At 36.4% G+C, this 22200-nt stretch overlaps 1 protein-coding gene across 1 annotated transcript in view; it reads left to right on the top strand.

Annotated features, from left to right (window-relative positions):
• EDIL3 (EGF like repeats and discoidin domains 3) overlaps window positions 1-22200 on the top strand; it is a 227730-nt gene that overhangs the window by 114501 nt on the left and 91029 nt on the right. The window contains exon 4 of the mRNA XM_030467107.1: window positions 6874-7002. Coding sequence (XP_030322967.1) covers window positions 6874-7002 — 129 coding nt within the window. The remainder of the gene's footprint in view (window positions 1-6873; window positions 7003-22200) is intronic.

The raw sequence follows: 22200 nt of genomic DNA, 5'->3' as shown, positions 1-22200 counted from the left end.
AGTCATACCATACCACTGGCTTCTTTTACATATTTTTGTTTAAAAATATAAGAGCACTTACTGAGGGAGCTCTGGCACAGTATATTTTGGACACTTTGCTTTGGCAGAGAAAGCATATGAAGTACATGTTTTATCAAAACATGAGGTGTGGGGTGATTTCCCACCACTTCAAACCAGTGATGTGAAAACTGTGAGAGATATCTCTGAGGAAGCTTTCAACTTAACAGAGGGGCAAAAAACCTAACTATTTGGCTGACATCCTTGCTGAACCAAGAAGGCCTTAAGAAAAGCTAAGGCTATGAAGGCTAACAGCTAAAGAGAATTTTTCTTTAACAATTAAATGTAAAATTATTTGATAACTTCTATTAGTTATACGATAATGTCAATATTTGTTTTGATGGGGTTCTGAGCTTACTATATCATCAGGGTGACATTATCTATTACTCTTAGTTCAGTAATATTCCACAAAATAAATGAAGCAATTAGCTTTCTGGCTCAGTATCTTCAGCTTGATGTATATCAAGGTCAATATCTAATTTAGTGTTTTTCATTAAATTTACATTATTTCTACATGAAGGGAAATTACATAAACATCAAAAGTGTTAACATTTGCATTGCACTTCCTTTAATTTTGCTTTTTTAAAATAGGATTTGATATGTGTCACTCCACTGTGCCATTTTAAATGATTCTCACACCAAAAAAGCAGCAGATTTTGTATTTCACAAAAAAGGTTTACCTGGCTTGGTAGAAGCATAAGAGATGGCATGACGGTTTACAGCTTGCTATAACTGTACTGGGGAGTGGTAAGGGAAAGAATCACCAAGGCGGATGATGTTTGGGGTTTTTCCTTCCTCTTAAGACTACTATTTCAACTACTTTCTGATTTGTTGCATTTTGCTAAGCTAGCATTACACAGCTCCACTATTATCCCTTGTACTTCAGGGTTGGCTTTCGTCATATTTTTAAGTCCTAGGTAAAGATTTATTGGGAAAAAATATCTCTAGGCTTCTTGATAATGCACCTCAGTGCATTGTACAAAACCTTACATGTGCTCACTGTATGGCTGATGGCCTGCACAGCCTGCCCATTCAGACAGGCAGGCTCTGATGGAGTTTTCATTGGCACTCCAACTGAACTCTTCTACAGCTTCTTGCTGGGTGAGAAGTGGGAGGGCTGTGCTACTTCAGCAGCAAATGCAGAAAATACAGTATTTTCTGTTATTTATTTATTTATTTATTTATTTGTATTTTCAATCTAATGCATCCTGGGCACTTGGAAGCAACAGTAGATAGTGTTATATCTCACATGAACAGGTGCAGCTGAGGCTGTCCTGAAGCTGGTGAGACAATAAAATGTTTTTTTCAAAGACATTAATGGCAAAAGGCCACGTAGAAACAACACTGGTCCCTTGCAGGGTTATGATGGTCACCTCACCAACAATGATATATATATACAAAGCAGAGGTATTTAATGCATTCTTTGCCTCTCTCTTCAACACTGATGATAGATCAAAGGGGGTCTCAGTGCCCAAAGCTAAAGGACCATGACGGCAATGAGGATTAGCCCTTAGCTGACCCTGAAGTTGTATGGCATCTGCTGCTATGGTTAGATCCCCAAAAGTCCATGGGGCTTGGTGGGATTTATCCAAGAGTTCTCAAACAGTTGGCTGATGTCATCACTAGGCCTCTGTTCACTAGTTTTAGGAGGTTCTGGCAATCTGGAGAGATCTCAGTTGACTGGAAGCTGGCTAATATCATTCTACTATTCAAGAAGGGCAAGAAGGAGGACACTGGAAACTACAGGCCAGTTAATCTAACTTCAGTGCCTGGTAAAATTATGGAAATTATTATTCTGGGAGGTATTGAAAAACACCTGGAGGACAACTTAGTCATTGGTCACAGACAGCACAGCTTCACGGGGACAAAATCCTGCTTGTCAAACTTAATTTCCTTTTATGACAAGGTACCCCACCTTGATCAAGTGGATATATTTCTGGACTTCAGGAAAGATTTTTGTACTGTTTCTTGAAGTATCCTCCTGGATAAAATGTCCAACATACAGATGGACAACTGTGCTACACACCAGTTGAGCAACTGGGTCACATGTTGAGCACAAAGGGTGACAGTGAATGGGCAACCAGGCACTAGTGGGGTCCCACAGGACAAGTGCTGAATTCTGCACCTAGGATGGGGCAACCCTGGTGGCAAGTACAGACAGGGATCTGGAGGTCCTGGCTGATGGCAAACTGAGTATGAGCCAGCAGTGTGTCCTGGCACTCAGGAGGGCCAACTGCGTTCTGGGGTCCATCAAGCACAGCACCCCCAGCTTGTCAAGGGACGTGGTTGTGCCACTCTGCACTGGTATGACCTCATCTTGGGTACTGTGAGCAGTTTTGGGCACTGAAGTATATGAAAGACATCAAGCTGTTGGAGAGTGTCCAAAGGAGAGCAACAAGGATGGTGAAGGGTCTGGAAGGGATGACATGAGGAGATCACATGGATTGTTCAGTTTGGAGAAGAGGAGGCTGAGGGGTGACCTCATTGCAGTCAATGACTTCCTCACGAGGGGAAGAGAAGGAACTCGTACTGATTTCTTAACTCCTATGACCACAGACTACAGTTGGGGAAATGGTAGGAAATGAATCAGGGAAAGTTTCGGTTAGGTATCAGGAAAAGGGTTTTCACCCAGAGGGTCTCAGGCACATTTTGTGATCCTGGGGGTGCCTTACACAGGGATAGGATTTGGACTTGATGATCCTGATGGATCCCATCAACTTGGCAGATCAGAATCATAGAAGTTATAGAATATAGAATCATAGATTCTATTTCATCCATACTGCCAAGGGAAAATGTATGAAAGTATTTGGACCCTTCTTCCTACTACTGTAAAAGAATTTAAATATTCAATTTTGTCTTGTAACAGTTTTTCTAAAAAGTCTAGTTCACTTTTTATGTATTAGTCAAAAATTATGTTCATATTGGTGGAATGATGCCTTCCTTGCTTCTCTTGATATAGACAAACTAAAGGTTTCTCTCAGATCGCTGATTAATGCTTCACTATTGCATTATACAAGTTTTTATTTTTACAAATTTCTAGTTGGCTGGACTTGTCAAAGAAGAAAACAGATAACACAATTCTTCCTTGAGTCCCTTTGCAACTCTTCTGAGGATGTGTCTGTTTGATTTTTCCATCTATAAAATCTCAGAGATTTCAGTAAAGGCATCTAAAGCATTTAAAACTTTATATGCTTTAAGTTAACTTGCAATATTTTTTTTCAAAACCAGCATGGGATTTGGGTTGAATAACACAATGATGTATTTTGAACTATACTTATTATGTTGGCTAATACCACTGGAACTGCACAAAAGAGGACTCAAAAGAGCAGCAAAGTGAAGAGATCTATTACTTTTAGTGAATAATTAATCTTGTTGACATTATTTTATAAGAACATGGATAAAAATACCCAGAAAGCATACCATTGAATTCCAAAGCTCATTAATATTGATCAAATGTTGTTGTTCTCTTTGTGTTGGAAACCACTTAAAGATTACTTGCAAAAGTATTACACTATTATTGATTTAGAAAACTAAATCCCTGAAGTCCACTGCTTTTTTAAAATCAGTTGACAAGTTTGGGTTTTGTTGGTTTTTTTTTGCTAAAGACGGATGTTTTTGAACTTGCTGATATAGATCTGGGTAACCAGGAATATTAATCAGATTGTCAGGAAATTAATTACACATCATTCAATAAAATGTTATTTAAAAGCCTATACATCCCTATATAGTTGGGATATATTGGTTAGTTGGGACCACTCATCATCTGATAGCAGTGCCTAGATCTTGTCTATCATTTTTGATTCTTATATGGAATGATGGCAGGATGATCTGGGCAGCACACATATCTTTCTAGATGCTCAAATCTGAATAAATTTGTGTAACAGAGACACTGTAGACTGAGTTTAATGAAAAACAAAACAAAACAAAAAAAACAAAACCAAAAAAACCTCAAAACCCCAGAAAACCAAACCAAACCAAACCAAACCAAACAAAAAAACATTCTTCATATGCTTGAAGGTTCATGCAGTTCAAATTTATTTAACATTTGCTATCTCAGAGTATGGTCCTCTGGAGAATTAGGAGAAAAAAGGTATGATGGTAAAGGTAATTTAAAATTCCAACCATTCATTCATTCAGAATGCAGAGGAGTTTAACCCATGCCCTTTTTAAGAAAATTAATATTAACTAGTAAAAATTAAATCACTTTGTTTTACTAGTTTCAGTATATTTATTTAGGATGTTTTATTACTCTTTAAATCTTTGAACTGGTTATTACTTAGCATTTAGATTGAAAATACTAGTCATAGAATCATTGAATCATAGAATGGCTGGAGTTGGAAACTACCTTAAAAATCATCTAGTTCTGACCTCCCTGCATGGACAGGTACACCTTCTGCTTTTATGTGTCTATGACCAAAAAGCAACTATAATCCATGGGGAAAAAAAAAAAAAATATATTATTAATGTAGGTTCTTTCTTTTCAGTAAGAAGGCAGTGTAAAAGACTATGATTATTTAGAAATTGTGTCATGCATCAGTATATATATTATTGTGCCCCTCTGATGACCCTCTAAGGCTTTGTACTTTGGACTGAAAAAAATGCAAAATCTAAAGAAAATCAATGAAAGTATGCTGAACATGTGCTCAACAAGCCATATAGAGAAAGCAGCAAGCAAAATGAGAAAGTAATTATTAAAAGATTTATTGTTCTTGGAAGATTAGAAATCTGCTTGCATACACATAATTAATATATGAGACTACATACACATACATACACTGCAACACTCTGATATAGAGACTTGTCCTTTTCATCTTCATGATTTTAGCTTTTTTTTTTTAATACTAATTACATTTAGAATAAGCTGCTATATATTAGTGTCTTATTTATTGGGTTCAGCGAGACACATCTGAAATGTAACGATGTTCACAAGTGTAACTTCTGCAGGACTATGCTCTAGAATAGGCTGATGATGTAGGCTTGAACAGAAATGTGTACATGGATAGTTTCTCAAAATGCTATAACCACCTAGGCAATTGTATGTGGGGGAATGTGTTCTGACATTCCTGTCATTCTGTTAATTTTTATCTGTTGTAAATTAATGTTTTCTTAGAGAGTGCAATTTTCACTAATGTGATGTTCTAAATGGATATTGTTGCTGTGAACATCTGTCACACTTTTGGTTTGTAATTGAAAACATAAACTAGTGGGCAGAGTCTCAGAAACATTAAACTTATAGCTCTTTTGAATTTAAGTCATTCTCAGTGCTTATTGTCAGTAAATTATGCTGTGGAAATAAGTTATTTTCTGCTTTGTTGTTGTTGTTTGGTTTGTTTGTTTGTTTGTTTTTTTGTTTGTTTTAAGTGGGTGAATAATTATGACATTGCCTGTTCTATAAGTGAAGAATAGCACTTTTCTGTCTAAATGCCAAGGTTAAAAATAACATATTTCATATTGCATTTACAAATGTTTTCACACACAAACTTGCACATCATGCTTTCCAACTAATAATTACCATCTTTAAAGTGAGATTGGGAAAAAAAAATCACACACATACATAATCACCACAGTTGGAAAAAATCTCTAAGATCATCCAAATGCCAGCGTTCCCCCATATATAAAATGCATAAATCAGTATCTGTATCAGCCACTTAAAGCATGTCCCAAAGTGCCTCATCGACTCAGTTTTTAGATACCTCCAGGGATGGTGACTCCACCACCTCCTTGAGCAGCCAATTCCAATGCCTAAATACTCTCTCAGTAAGGAATTTCTTCCTTCTACAGATGTAGTCTAAACCTCCCCTGCTGCAATTTCAGGCCATTTCCTCTGGTCCTATAATTGTTCACTTCAGAAAAGAGGCCAGCACCCACCTCCCTACAACCTCCTTTACAGGTGGCTGTAGAGACCTTATTGGTCTCCTCTCAGCCTCCTCTTCTCCAGACTAAACATTCCCAATCCCTTCAGCCTGTCCTCACAGGGCTTGCTTGTTCCCCAGACCCTTCAATAAAATGTTTTCTTCTGGTAGGAGGTATGTTACAGGTAGTACTATTTAAAAAAAAAAATATAAAAAATTATATATATGTATAAAAGACTTTTAGTACATAATGTTAAATGGGTAGCCATTAGACCTCAGTTGAAAAGACTGTCGTTTATAGGTATGTATAGTCAGTGCAAACCTAACAAATTGTGTCTCACTGTTGAACTTTTAGGTATCCTACCATGCAGTTAGTTAAAAAAAAAACCTGTTCATAAGACCCTTTTTGGAATCAGCTTGAAGTTAATATGCTAAAAAGGTACTCAGTGGAATAGTAATACTTGGTTTATTAGATGGTAACTGCTGGCCCAGATAGTCCTGTATTCAGAAAGTCACCCAAAGCCAAAGCAAAGATCTCCGCAGACTACTGTCTTGACATGTAGTGATTATTCAGGGATACTGTATGTGTCACTCTGTACATGATAGGCATGTTTGATTAATACATATTTCCTCAGTGGTATAAAAGTTAGAATGTCTGTTATCTTTAATATGAGAGCAAGATTTAGCTTCTCTGTCTCCCGTCTTCTCTTACATTAAAAAATAATGTTGTGATTAATGAGTAGTGACATGCTTCATATTTTTTCTTGTTCATAAAAATCTGTGCTGGCAAGTTATCTGAACTAAGTGAAGGGTATATTTTAGAGGGTTAGTGGAATATTAAGGTTTACATAAAGGATTTATTTTTTTATGAACATGTATAAATGACTGAAATTATTATGGTAGTTATTATGTATGCATTTATACTTATCTTTTTTTTTTTTTTTTTTTTTTTCCCCTCTCTCAGGACCATGCCTTCCTAATCCATGCCATAATGGTGGGATATGTGAAATTAGTGAAGCTTATCGAGGCGACACGTTCATAGGATATGTTTGTAAATGTCCAGAGGGATTTAATGGGATTCACTGCCAGCACAGTAAGTTCCACATGGTAACTTTTATTGCATTTATAGATAGGAGACATTTTATTGCTTGCAGTGTTGAGGATTAACATCAGATCTGGTTTTGAGGTATTATTAGTCTTTGGTCTTTATGTTATGAGCAAGCTGATACTACTGAATGCTACTATATCTCAGAAAATTACCTCACTTCCAGCACAACAGTGCATAATTTTCACATGCATCCTAAAGCAAGTTAAGAGCCACACAGGTTTAATAGAAAAGCATATTTGAAATAGTAGGTAACACTTCTTATCTTGGAACTGCTGGGGGCGTTATCTTGATTAATGCTAAATGAAAGTCCAAAGAATAATTGACAAGAAATTAATAATTACATCTGCTAGATGAGCTTCTTCATCTTTCCTTGGCTATGCTTTTATAAATTGTGAAGAAATATTTTGAATCACAATGCAAAAACTCAAGGGTAGAAATTACATAATTAAATTGGATGTACATTTAATCCTAATTAATATACAATATCTGGGCCTCTTCCCAATAGTTAGTGTTCATTTGGAGAGCTATTCCTGGTTTTAGGTCAGCTTGGGAACAGGAGGCCAGTATCCTAGTCTTAAAGTGTATGGTTACAGAACTGACAAGTAGCCATGTGGGAGTAAAAAAAATCATGATATTTTGATAGTACTTTCCTCAAAGTGTTCAAGGCCAGGTGGGATGAGGCCTTGAGCAGCCTCATCTAGTGGAAGGTGTCCCTGCCCACAAAGGGGGATTGGAAATAGATGATGATTTTAAAGTCTCTTTCAATCTGAACCATTCTATGGTTCTATGAACTTTGGGTGGGGTCGAAGGGGAATTACATAGTAGGATCATCAACCAAAAATTTTAAGTACATAGGAGTTGCATTTTTCATGCTCATACTGACAATTACAAGTCATATTTCTCCAATTATTGTCATCAGTAATTATGTGTGATCAAAACCAATTAGTGAGAGCTTTTCATGTTCATCTGCAAGCAATAGATCAGGTCATGTTCTAACAATATGAACAATATTATCATTGTTATTATTATGAACAATAGATCTGTTCAAGCAATAGGTCAGGTCATGTTCTAACATATAAAAGTAACACTAACAATCTCTTGGTCTCTTAAGTAGAAGATGGTTTGTTGGGGTTTTTTTGTGTTTTTTTCCCATATAGAAAACTCATTTAGAACGAGTTCTTGCCTAAGGAGAAACTTGCAGGCGAAATTTGTGCAATAAAGCATAGCATGGTTCTTGAAATCTTGTGTTACGCATTTGGAAGTCAAGCATTATTCAGTTAGAAGGTTAAAAACTCAAAGAAACAGTCAAGAATCCACTTCCATTTGCATATAAAAGAAAAATCCACTCATTAAAATCAGAGTGAATACATGCTGGATCCAGTCTACCTTAATTAAGTTCTCCGTTTTGATACTCGTGTATAATCTGAAGTGTCAGGAACCAATACAGTCCATCTGAAACAGGTGCTTCTGTTATTTTTTTCCCTTATATACTCAATATAAAATGTGTCCAAAGATGTGAATATGCATATTCAATTTCATTAACTTTGGCTATACTCCCTCTCTCAGTTAATTACACAGGTAACATAGGCAGTCCCACTAACTTTATCTGCTTAAATTAAGTGTCTATCTCTTCCATTGAGAACATGGAAATCTTGTTTATTAGCCACTCCTTTGGGATCTGTTCTGTATAGAACTAATTCTGGAGATGGTGAAGCTGACAACCAGCAAAAGTCATACTGATTATATTTTTTTTCAATTGTCATATCATTAGAGCACTCAGTCAAGACAGAGGTCTGAGTTCATAGTGTAATTTTGATGGCAAAGGATAACGGCTGCCAGCCTTCAAACACTATAGCCATGAGGTCAGGAATCTCAAAACCAGGAATCAAGATTATGTCAAGCTGTAACTCAAAGGTTATACCAACTTATAAATTGTACCGGGGCTACATCATGAGTGCAGTACTCTGGAACTCCTGATTCTGCTCCTTGTAGTTATTTTACTTGACTCTTCCACCCGATAATTGAAGCAAAAGCCACTGGAGAGTGGAAAGACTGTACTGTACCTTTGCCTTCATGAGTGCTGTTATGTCAAAATTCAGGCAGAACACTTCTGAGTGCTTTTAGCACTGTAGGGAGAAGCTCATATGAATACATCCTCATATGGTCAAATGTTCTCAGGCACACTCCACCATAAGCACAGTCACAAAGTCAGCATGGGTCACACAAGGCTTATGCTTCCACTAAATGTCAAAGGGGTGACCTTTGTAAAGAACGCAGTGAAGTGAGTAACACCACAAATTTTAATCAAGCAACATGGATGCTTAGCAAGTGCTGCTTGGAAAATACCATGTCTTGTTACCTAATTCATGATAAAAACATATGGTAATGCATTATGGAGTGATTCATTGTAATTGATTGTAATTTGGTATTCAGATATGTAACAGCTAGCTAATGAACCTTATAATCATCAAACTGTATTTATACCAACCTTGGAATAAAGTAGAGCTCTCAAACTGGTAATCCAGATATACTGTCAGGAGATTAGAACCCAAGAAGACAGCTAAAAAGATTTGAGATAAGGCAAGTTTATGTGAACAGTTACACTTCAGGAAACAATAAAATTCAGTCCTTTTCAGATAATCTGATTTAGGATGTGATAATAAATCATATACAACATATAGGTGTTCAGAGGCTCTCTCAGGATATCAGTTATGACATGCAGCAGACAAGGCCTCTGCAATCAGGAAGAAGTATGTGATTTCCAATAGTAGACTTAATATAACTCTTTTATATTATAACCCTCTAGTTCAGTTCACAAAATTGCTTCACAAAGCTTAGTAATTAAGTTCTAAACTAACTGTAAATCATTAACAAAAACTGTCAAAGTAGTTCTAATGGAAGATAAATATAAATAACCTCATTGCAAGATATATATCTTCAGATAAACTGTTCAAATTTCAAAAAAAACCCCACTGTAAATAAGGTTTTGTATCTTGAATTTCATTCATGTCTAATATTCTGTTGCTAAATCAATTTATCTAGGTGATTGATTTTGCAGTCAAGATAAATTCCCAAAGCTGGTATTCTGTCACTCATATCAAAAATATCTTGTCAATATCTCTGAGATTCCTTCATCTTTCACCCATGAAAATAATGAATATAGAAATTAAAAAAGAGATCATTAGAAATTTCACTGATAGTACATTCTAGATTTAGTGCAAAAAACTGATATTAATTGGCAATGTTTTTCTGAAAGGATTGATTCCTCAAGAGCTAAAAAAGGAAATAAGCTTCCCAGCTTCAGGGCTCATAATCCAACCAATATATGAATAGCAAAGTCTGCCCCAGGTAGAAAACCAGGCAGATTTTTTTTGTGAAACCCAACAAAACCATGTTCTTTATATGTTCCTCTATTGTCTAAGATACATTTATTTATCTGCTTGTGTGAAGATTCTTCCCAAACCTTATCCATGTTGCAATTTGTCATACCGTTAAGGAATGGCAATCTAGCTTTCAAACATGTCATTGACAGTATGCAGAAATAAGGAGAGAGGAGTTGTTTCCAAAAATTACCTTGAGGCAAAGCAAGTCTTCTTAAAGTGAGAAAGGAGCTCTTCCAGAACAATTAAGTTCTGGAAAATATCACATAACTCATGCCCAGGAAGAGTAGGATGTACTCTGTTTTGGTAATAACCTTTCTTAAGAGCAGCAAATTGTGTTGGTCAGGATCACTTACACATACTTTCACATAGTGAAAGCTATGTAAACATGTGGCCTTGTCATTCACCACAAATAACCATGTAATCATTGAGTGTGTTATAATTCCCTTTTCTTTAATCGTGGACTTCAAAAAAGTAAATTTCAAAAAAACCTTTCCATCTTTTGTTAAAAAAGACCTTCTGCTATTCATGAACAAGCATTTGTTGTTAAACCATTACCACCATTCACTCTTCATATGGGAAGTGAAAATGCTGGACAAACACCTGCTATTCAGATACTAATACCTTCATCTACATACAGACGGATTACACTGTCACCTATTAATTAAAACTTAGAAATACAGATCTGCAAAACAAGACAAAACCTATGGAAATACTCAGAAGACTGAAATGGACAGATTTTTAAAAAAAGGGGAAAAAAAATTGTGTAAGATTTAGAGTTTAGGCAACATGCATTATTATGAATATCTAACAGAGTTTGCCTGATGGAGAAAATGGGAAATTAAGGCATTAGTAATATGACAATGTGTAGTTTACTAGTCTCCACTCAACTAACAGAAATGGCAGAGAAAACATGAAAAAATCAGGTTTGAAACAATAGAGTTCAGATTTAAGTGTTTGATTTGTATATAGTTTTATATTTGGAAGATCATTAACTCTGTCAGCCAGCACTAAATACCTTACACTACAGGAAGAAAAAAGGTTATTAATCACGTTTAATAATGCAAGCAAGCCCTTCCAAGTATTTGTACAGAGTTCTCTGCTTTCCACCTCCCCATTATAGATGGTCTGTGGCATTACATTTGCTCCACTAATGTATTGGAAAAATGCACAGATGGGGACCACGTGGCAGAGCATCAGCTCACATTTTGATAATACATTGAGGCATCATCCCAGTTACCCATAGGGAAGCAGCTTTTCTGCAGCTGGAAAGGCCAGTGGCCATGCATGTCTATCCAGCTGACATGATGCATAATCTACATCTTCATCTCTATCTGCAAATTAAAATCCTAGTAACTTTTCCAGCTACTAGGAAAAAATTTATGAAGAAGCTCTAAAGCATCCTGTGGCATAGTTTTCTTTTTTTATGTTACAATGAGCTCTTCCTAAGCCTTTTCTGGCTGCAGTTTGCTGGTAGGGCACTACACAAACCAGTTCCCCACAGGTGGCTTTCATGCAGCTGTCTTGCTTTGGAAGCTAAAGCCAATGTATCTTTCACAGATTCAGCTTGTTCCAAACCAGTGGGCCTCCTAGCTGAGTTGGGAAATTTAATGTGCTAGGGTAGAAGCAGTTGCACCATACAGTTCAACCCATACTTCTGCTGATTAAGTCTCACTATGGCTTTTCCTGTTTGGGTTTAGGGGGTTCTAAATCTAACCCAACCTATTTTGTGTGGGCATTTCACTGAAATTAGCTCTATGCATCATTTTTACAGATTGGACTACAAAAGGGCTACATAATGTAGTAGCAATAAGCTACACAGTATAGTAGTAATAAGCTACATGTATGTTTTAGGAAACTCATACCTCTGATTATTGTTGAACTGAAGTCTGCTCCTGTGTCTGACCAGTTCCTTGGGTAAGAAATGAAGATAGGTATGCTGTTGCTCATTTGGAAATCTTCTAGAATGTCACATAATTAAAATGAAAGTGGGACACTTCAAAGACATCTAAGAGAGATCAGTAATAAAGAAATAAGCAACTCACCAATAAAGGAAAAAGTCAATAAAATATTGTTCCTAAAACAGAAACTGTGACAGAAGGCAAACAGTGGAGCACAAACATGATAAAACCAGTAGGTATGGCAGCACAGGAAATTTTTGCCTCATTCACAGAAATCCAGGAAAAGTTTTGTGTGAAACTGATCAGAAAAAAAATCCTCTAATAAGTTGTGTGCATCAGCTGAAAAGAGGTAAAGATTTGCTGATGAATCTTCTTACAACAAATGTGAGGTGAGAACCATAGAATGGTTTGAATTGGAAGGGACCTTAAAGATCATCTATTTCCAACCCTCCTTCATGGGCAGGGACACCTCCCACTAGATCAGGTTGCACAAGGCCTCACTCAACCTGGCCTTCGACACTTCCAGGGAAAGGATATCAACAGCCTCCCAAAATGTTCCAGTATTTTACTAGCCTCATGGTGAAGAATTTTTTTCCTAATATCTAAAATAAATCTGTCCCCTTTCAATTTAAAACCATTACCCCTTGTCCTACCACTGCCCTCTCTGGTGAAAAGCCCCTCCCCAGCTTTCCAGCAGATCCCTTTCACATACTAGAAGGCTGCTGTAAGATTGAAAATCACTGAAAAATTGGGGGTCTACAGGAAGGGGGGAGCTTTTCCTTGAAATCCAAACAAATATTTTGGTTAGAACACTAGATGACTGAGATAAGATTGCCTGAAACCCCAAGAGAAAAAGCATTACATCTCAGGTAATAGACCAACACTAGGTACTTCACAGGAAGGGTCAAGACACCCCTGCACAAAAAGAAGAGGCATAACTTGACCCCCACTTCAAGATTTTATTTTATTCTCCAGTGGCCTGAAATTGGCTTAAAATTCCAAGTAGGAAGTACAATATCCCCTCCAACTTTATTTCACTCTTGTTGGCATTTTCTTGTATAGCATTGTTTATTCTGCTCATTCATCCCTACTTCCAATAGCTTGTTGAATAACTGACCTTAACAATTTCCTGATGCATTTAGTTTCATAGCTGAATTATGCTGTATATTGAAAAAAAATTCCATTTTCAATTTTAAACCTGCTGTCTTTCAGCATCTCTAAATTCTTCTTTCTTTGTGTATCATAAGACTAGTAGGAAAGCAGCTTTTAAATTATTTCTGTGTGCCACTCATCTTCCTACTTATTTTTTCCTATGAAAACAGTTGAAATTATTTCCATTTCTGTTTGACATGAGAATTTCTCCAGGACTTTTAAAAGTTTTCTCCATGGTCTTCTCAGAACCTTTTTGTTCTGTGGTAAGTTTTGTTGTGACTGTGACCTCTGCTGAAGACAAAGTCGTATTATTTGGCAGAAGACCATCATGCTACTATCTTTTATGCAACATTTTGTTGGAAGATTCTTTTCAGTTTTTACTGGTTTAAGCAGAATAGGATGTTCAACTGAGGCTTTTATTAAGCTTCTTTCTCTGTTACTTAAGTTCATTTTATGAGATGTCACTGTGAGAGGAAATAGATCTTCCCCATTGCTTTTGGGTTTTATGGGAATATTTAGCTGAGGAGTGGATTTCTTATGACTAATGCATTGACTGGAGTACACAGTGAAGGGTATGGTTAAGAAGATGTGGTTTTGTGGAATGAAAGACATTTAGGTGTAAATACCTGTTATAAACATTTATATTCCATTGTAGGAAGGTAAATCTCTCTTCCCCTTATTTCTGTCTTTCTTGAGAGTTGGTATTAATTTAATATGAAACAAAACTGCATTCCAGAAGTGCATAAGTTGATGTTTGATTGTCAAGGAAATTAAATTTGTTGATGTTTTCTGTTAAAAAGATAGCATATAGAAATATTATGCACATACAGGATCCTCTTGATGAGTTAATAAATACTAAAGTTAAAAGGATCTCTGAATTCAATAATAGTTATTGTAAGGTCAACATTACACAATCTCTCTTTCGTAATATAAATATATAATATGTCTTTACACGGAGTTTCTATAGATTAGAATAATTGTTTATATTCCTGAAAACTTTGCACAAAAATACTTGCAATGAGTCTTGCTAATGCTGCATGAAAATGCTTTTACAAAAAATCTCAGTTTCCCTTGTAGTTTCTCAATAGGCTGCTTTTTTTGAAAGTAATGTTTAAATGGTTTTACATGGCTTTGGGAAATAAGAATGAAGATGAATATGGATTATGCTGTTACATTTTTTGTAACAGATAACTACTGCAAAAAATGATGAGTAGTTTCAAGACTGATTAGTTTCAACTTTCATGGGGGTTTTCTCTTAGTCTATCATGCTAAAGTGAAGATTATATTTCTTAAATATAATGTCTCATACTTGAACATATTGGGTATTTCAGATAAAGGCATAATGATGCCTTGATCATTCAAACTCCAGGTTACATCAATAGAAGGCTTTCTTGAATAAGAACAGCACCAATTAATTCAGCATCTCTTGTGTTATGCTCACACTTTACCTCTTAATACTGCATTATATTTTAGTTATTATAGTACTGTATTAGTAGCTTAGTTGTCTTCAAGATTATGCATTCAAACAAGCAAAAAATACTATCTTGTATCTCAGCGTAATTTTTTATTTTGTTCTTTTTTGGGTTATCTTTCAGTCTTACAAAAGAAGAAGTGTTCATTTCAAGTCTGTTACAAAAAGTGATAGAGAATTGTTTTCTTCACTGGAAAAGGTCATTTTGTAATACCTAAGTGCTATTCTCTCTTCTTCTTTTTAGAACCTGAGTTCAAAAGCTAAACATTTTTTTACTGCCTTGCTTCCTATATTCCATTTTCAAATTCAGTATCTTGGTTTTGGCAGCTTTCCAGAGTTGTGACAATTGTCCATTTTCTTTTTGTTTAGTCTTAATCTTCTCCATAGGAATACTCAGAGTGCTTTTTTGGCAAGGATTTCTTTCACATAGTAAGACTCTGCAAAGGAAAGCACATTTTGAAAGGAGTAACTATGATTAGAAAACACAAACACATCCTGATTTTAGTGTCAATCCTTTAGATAGTGCTACTGATATCATCTGATTTCTTTTATTATAAATTTTTACTTTTGCACTCTCAGTTTGACACTTTGAATGAGCCTAATCTCCATCATTTAATATAAATCCATCTTTCTAACAGTCATAGAATGGCTACAATTGGAATCCTACCTCCCTGCATGGGCACGGACACCTCCCAATAGACCAGGCTGCTCAAGGCCTCAGTCTTGGAAGATCCTGCTCAAGCAGATCACTCTTCAATATGCTGGGAGTGATATCCTTGGCTTTCTGTACAACCACAAGACCTTTTCTTAAATTTTTGAAGATGGCCTCTTTGACACAGGTTTGGTATGCTAAGTGACTTAAAGCATTGGTCTGTTCCCACTTACTTCAAGAAAGGGCATCAAGAGGAAATTCTTAACCACATTATTACATGAGTGCAAAATTATTATAGTTGAATGTGTTAATATATGAAAATCTGACCAGGTAGATGATACAGATTGTAGAATCACTGAATGGTTTGTGTTGGAAGGGACATTTAAAGATCAGATAGTTCCAACCTCCCTGCCATGGGCAGGGACACTTTCCACTACAACAGGTTGCTTCAAGCCCTATCTCACTTGTCCCTGAACAGCTTCAGGGATGGGGCATCCACAGCTTCCCTGGGCAACCTGTGCCAGTGTCTCACCACCCTCATAACAAAACAAACAAACAAAAAAAACAACCCACACTTTCTTGTGTCCAGTCTAAATTTACCCTCTCTCAGTTTAAAACCATTGCCACCTGACCAGTTGCTAAAGACCCTGGGAAAATGTCTCTCCATCTTTTACTCTCCCTTTATATAAAGACTGCAATATTGTTTCCCTGAAGCTGAATAGTCCAAACTCACTTAGCCTTCCTTCACAGAAGAGGTGCTCCAGCCCTCTGACCATTCTTGTAGCCTTCTTATGGAAGAAGACCCACTCGTAACAGGTCCATGTCTTTCTCATACTGGGGAGCTAAGCCCTGCATGTAACACTCCACGTGGGGTCTCACGAGAGTGAGGATGAAGAATCACTTCCCTCGACCCACTGGTCACTTTTGTTTTATGCAGCCCAGGATGTGATTGGCCTTCTGGGCTGCAAGTGCTCACTGTTGGCTCATGTCCAGCTTTTCATCCACCAGCAATCAAATCTTTTGCTGTCAGGCTGCTTTCTAAAACCTCATCCTTTTGTCTGTATTGATGTTAGGGACTTCCTGAATCCAGGTGCACGAACTTGCACTTGGCCCTGTTGAATTTCATGATAGGCCCACTCCTCCAGCATGTCCAGGTCCATCTGAAAGACCTCCCTTCCTTCAGCTACCCTTCTAGCCTTGTTGTCATCTGCAAGCATGCTGAGGTCCCACTCAATCCCAAACAAGAGAGCAATCAATGAACAACAATAGAATTATCAATTGTTGGACAAAGAATACTAGAAAATTGGAGCTGAACAAAGCATCTGTTCTCTGCTCCTTTTACTCACTTTTTATGCCCATTTAGGTAGACACAAGAAATTGCAAGACTTTTTCAGCCATTGTGAACTTTTAAGATCAAAAGAACCATGCTGCAGCTTTAAAGGAAGGATAGTGATCAGTGTCTGTTGCACTCGCAGATTCATTACAGATACACCAGCATATTTCTGTAAGAAATATAATGAAGATAAATGAAATGTTGAAATGAAATATAATTATTTAATGAGACAAAACTCATCATTTAGAACTTTGTCACACAGTGGCGTGGTCTGATCTATCTATGTAGGAAGCAGCTGTCAGAAAAAGATGAGTCTTATAATGTAGATGTTTTTCTGGGTTTTCCCTTCTATTGTTCTGCTGCTGTAAGAACTACTGTGCTCAGCCACCTGTGCATGTAGATGTGTCAAGGATGTGGAATTAAAATACTGTATTTGTGTTAGGAACTTATGCTAGAATATGTCTGTATAGTTCCCTGTTATTACACAGAATATTGTATTTCCATTGTTCACTGAAACAGTTGAAAATTATATGACTGACTGTAATGTTTTGGAACTTGAGCAATTTACATGGCAAATTTTCTAAAAATTTAAAAAAGAAAAAAATTCAGTCATGAGATATTTTCCTTCCTCTTCACAGAAGCGTTTTGAAGAAGCAAAGAACTTTTTAAAAGGAAGATCCAGAATTCTGTTCAGCACTCTAGCTAGCCTTTTGAAATTATAAGTAGTATTTATTTGAGATCAGTATGTTTATTTGCAAATAAGTGGTACACCAAGTGGAGGGAAGGATATAGCATAAGACTCATTGCTTTTGTGTGCAAAACTTGAAACAACGGTGCTTGCACTTAAAGCTCAATATATTGAAATAATAGCCTAATAGTATACACCAATCTGAATTACAAATGCATTCCCTTTGTGTTCATAAAATATCTCAACCAAAACTCATGGTGCTGTCACATTTGCATTTGAATACCCAGGATATTCTTCCAGCTTGCATTTATTCTGATGTGTTAAATAACATACGATTATTTCTGTAGAGAATACGGATGAGTGTTTTAGTTTGAATCAGGAGTACATTTTTAAAGAAAATCTCTTGATCATCTCCACTTTCTGAGCAGTCTCAGAGCAAGAACTGGATCCCTTTGAGATTAAAATAATCCCAGAGAAAACATTCTAGCAGTCTAAAATTCCTCATATATACATTAGGATTTGACACAAAACATCCCAGTGGGTAAAAGGACATTCAGACCACACAGTTAGTCTAGAACTTGTACAGAGAAAACACCCCTGAGATATGTGTGGGGACATGCAGACATTGTGTCAACTCTAATCATTAAAATCTGCTGCTACAATTCTGTGAGATCACAGGAATCACAGATGTAGACATAACTTTCCTGTGCCTGCATTTTTCACAAGTTCAATGAAAACAGTTAATGGATATTGCTCTTTTTTTTTTCTTATGATTTTTTAATATCTTCAATGACAAGAGAAATTTGGGTTTCTGCAGTCTCATGATCTGGCCTGAATTTTGTTTAATGCTTGAGTGTGGTCAGGTGGTGCTGCCAAATGGTGCCCATCTTACTTGAGAATATGCTCCCATTGGTCTGAATCATCTTCCCAGGTTTGTCTGGAACTGTGCAACCTATCCACAAGGAGAGATTTTTGGTGGGATCAAATGACTCAGTGGGACCACACAGATGCTAGGTCCTGGAGAAGTGGGAAGATGGGATAGTACAGAGGGATGTAAAAGCTGGAATTATCAGTTCTTCGTTTCAAACAAATTAGAAGGGCATACTGCAACTGATACACTGCTTCTTTGTGATTGTTCTTAATAAGAGAAAATATGCTCCTAAAACTTTCCAGAGGAGCTTATTCTTACTCTGACACTTCTATGTCCAACTGTATAGAGTTTCTGTGGGTAGTAGATTAAAAAGAAGAATCTCAGAAGAACTTCTGATGGGATCTGTGCGTGGCCATGAATGAGCAAAAATTATCGAATTTAGGAACTACCCCCTTAGAGCAAGGCATTGGCAATGAATTGATGTTTTATGGTCCAGGTGAGTGTACACTACACCATAAAAGAGAATTTAATTTCCTACTTACCTGCAAATAATATATAAGGTTGTAACCTTCTCAGATTTCATTTTATCCTTAATACAAATCAGTAAGGTGTCTGGTTCTGAAAATGTGTTCTATGTGATCCTTTCATGTAACTAGCAGACCTGTTATGCATACAGTCATTACTTTCACGTAGGTTTTTAGTTTATTTAAAATCTCAGTTCTCTTACAATAGCAGTAGTTTTCACTGTTAGAAATTATTGTTTCTCATCCTTTCTATTTTCTGTATCAGTCATACTTAGTATTTAAGGGATCTTCAGAAGAACACTTCTGGAGTTATGCACTAAGATGAGAAAAAAAAAAAAAAAAAAAAAAAAAAATAATTGTTTCCTGACCCTAAAATTTAGACTTCATAGTATTTATTTCTGATTTCATTATTTCAGTAATCTAACAGAGAAAAAGCCTCCTCCCACATCTCAGAAAAAATTTAAATAATTTACAAGAATTGTACCACTCATGTTTATAAGTTAAGGTACAGATACCTGTATCAACTGCAAGGCAGTTCCCTAGATGATAAACATAGATTTGGAAAATGCACAGATCGGTTGGATAGGCCTTATTTGGTGTGATTAAAGGTGACATTGCTTGGGCTAGCTTCCTTAAATATAAGTTCCAGATCTGAAATATGTTTTTAGTGTAGGACAGACAGGGTAGGAATATGAGTCAGAGAGAACAACTGGGGTTTGCGTGCCCTGAGATAATAGAGCTGTCAGTCAGTTGTAGACAGAAGTCACTGTCTTAAATATTTCCCTTCCTCTGCTAGACAGTCATTGTTTATGTAAGGAAACTACTTCATACACTTTTTGCATCTTTTATTGGAGAGGGAGACGAAATCTTCCATTTTACTATTGAAGAGGACACAAGGAAATAAATTACTGTAATCCAAAAGAGAAAATGATTGATAAGTGCTTAGCAAATAAATGTATTTGCCACAGATAATGCATACTGTATACATGGCATATGTACCATATGCATGTATCACAGAAATTGCAAAATTGTTTACGTTGGAAAGAACCTCCTCTAGTACAACCCCCATACTCAAGAAGCATCACTCAGAGCAGATTGCCTAGGGCTGTGTCCATTCATGTTGTGAATATATTCTCAGCTGGAGACTCCACAGCCTCTCTTCAGTGACTGGCCACTCTCATGGTCAGAAAGAGTGTTCAAATGGAGTTTCCTCTACGTTAAGTAGAGCTCATTGCCTCTTGTCTGGTCCATGGGCACCACTGAAGAGATACTGGCTCTTTTGTTTTCATACTTTCCTGTCAGCTATCTAATCACAAGGATGAGATTCCCTTGAGCCTCCCCTGCTGCAGACTGAGCAGATATTCCAGTCCTTTAGTCATCATGGTGCTGCACTGGACTGACAATAAAAAGTCTTTTTTTTTTGTACTGGAAAGCCCAGCACTGGACACAACACTTCAGATGCCCCATGTCTTAAAGTGTTTCAGGTCAGGTTGTGCTGGGCTTTGAGAAACCTGTCCCAGTGTCTGAGTCATTAATGAAGATGCTGAACTACGCTTGCCCCTATATTTACCCCTAGGATACACCCCCAGTGATTTGCCTCCAATTGGACTTTTTGCCCTTGATCAACAGCTTCTGGGTCCAGTCATTCAGACAATTTTTAATCCACCTCACTTTCTACCTACCTAACCTACACACCTGCACACTGTCAGCATATCTAAGAGTATGTTTTGGGACAGTGTTAAAAGTGTTACTGAAACTGAAGTAAACGACATCCACTGCTCTCCCCCATGCACTGACCCAGTGGCCTCATTGTATACAGCAATTACTTACCTTGGTCAGGAGTGGTTTCTTCCTCATAAATCCATGCTGACTACTTTGCTTCAACTGTCTTGTTTTTCATGTGTTGGGAAATACTTTCCAGAATGGTTTCTGCATCACCTTCCAGGGGAATGAGGTGACCAACTTGTAGATCTTTCTTTTTGCTCTTATATTTGTGTACATATGTATAATCCTTATAAGACAAAGGATTACTATCATAATTGTTTAACATTGTGATTTGCTATAGTGAACAACAGGTTCATGGTTAATCACATATTCAGCCATTCATTGATTTATGAACCCTCCATGATTCTTCACTGATTCATAAATGTGCTTTTAATCTGGTGTGTGTCCCATATATGTTAATTGTAACAAAATGTTGTACTCCATGGATGCTAGAGGGGGGAAAAAGAGAACTGTGCCATAAGATCTAACACATTCTCCTATGTACTGTGTGGGATTATTTCTGTGCTTAAATCTAACAATAAGATTCATAAACAGTAAAACATGAAGATATTTATGAGAAGCTAGGAGTATGAATTTGAAAGATATTAACAAAATATGGAAATTAGCTATATGAAGCACATTTATATACACAGTTATGAAATATAAGTGCATTGAAGTCCCTCAGACAACTTTTTACCAGAGCTTAAGTGTATCTATATTAGCCATAAAGGAATACTCTTCACTCTGTGTATATTAAATACAGACATATGAACAAATTTAACCATCTGTTTTAGTCACCTTACAACACCCATCATCATATCCTGCACGATTTGTTGGTCTAATAACATTTTTTAAAATACATGCCATTACTGTACTCATGTGAAAAAGATCCATTACTGTAATCACTCTATTCTAAAGTGCATAAACAATGGCATTTGAAAGCATACAATTATTTTAGGATATGTGAGGGGAAGTACATTAATTTACACATCTGTGTTCAAACTTGCTTTAAAAATAATTGGACTTCTTATCATGAGCCCACCTATGCTATTTTACCAAATAATCTGTTTGGAGTCATAGTCTAATGCTGCACAGTTCAAGTTTACTCATGAAGGTTAGATTTTTTGAGCATTGATTGTGATAAAAAATGATTCACAAGTTGATTCACTTTTTAATAATTTTTTTTTTCCTCAGCTGCAGTTAAATAATTAGCCAAATGCTTGTTATGTAAATAGCCAATTATTTTAATAAGGTCCATCGGAAATGATAGGAATTGTTGTCCTGAAGACATGCATCTACAGTGTAAAATTAAATGGCAAGTTACTTAATGCGACAAAGTTACCATACCAGTATACATTAAAAGTAATTAAAAATGCAAAATATGCTTCAATTAGTAAAAAAACTTTTAAAGTATCAGCTCTTTAAAACTAAGAAGAAAGGTCCTGGG

This window comes from Calypte anna, chromosome Z, assembly GCF_003957555.1.
Source record: "Calypte anna isolate BGI_N300 chromosome Z, bCalAnn1_v1.p, whole genome shotgun sequence".
NCBI lineage: Eukaryota > Metazoa > Chordata > Aves > Apodiformes > Trochilidae > Calypte > Calypte anna.
The sequence above is the reverse complement of the archived record's forward strand: the minus strand, read 5'-3'. Positions and strand labels throughout refer to the sequence as shown.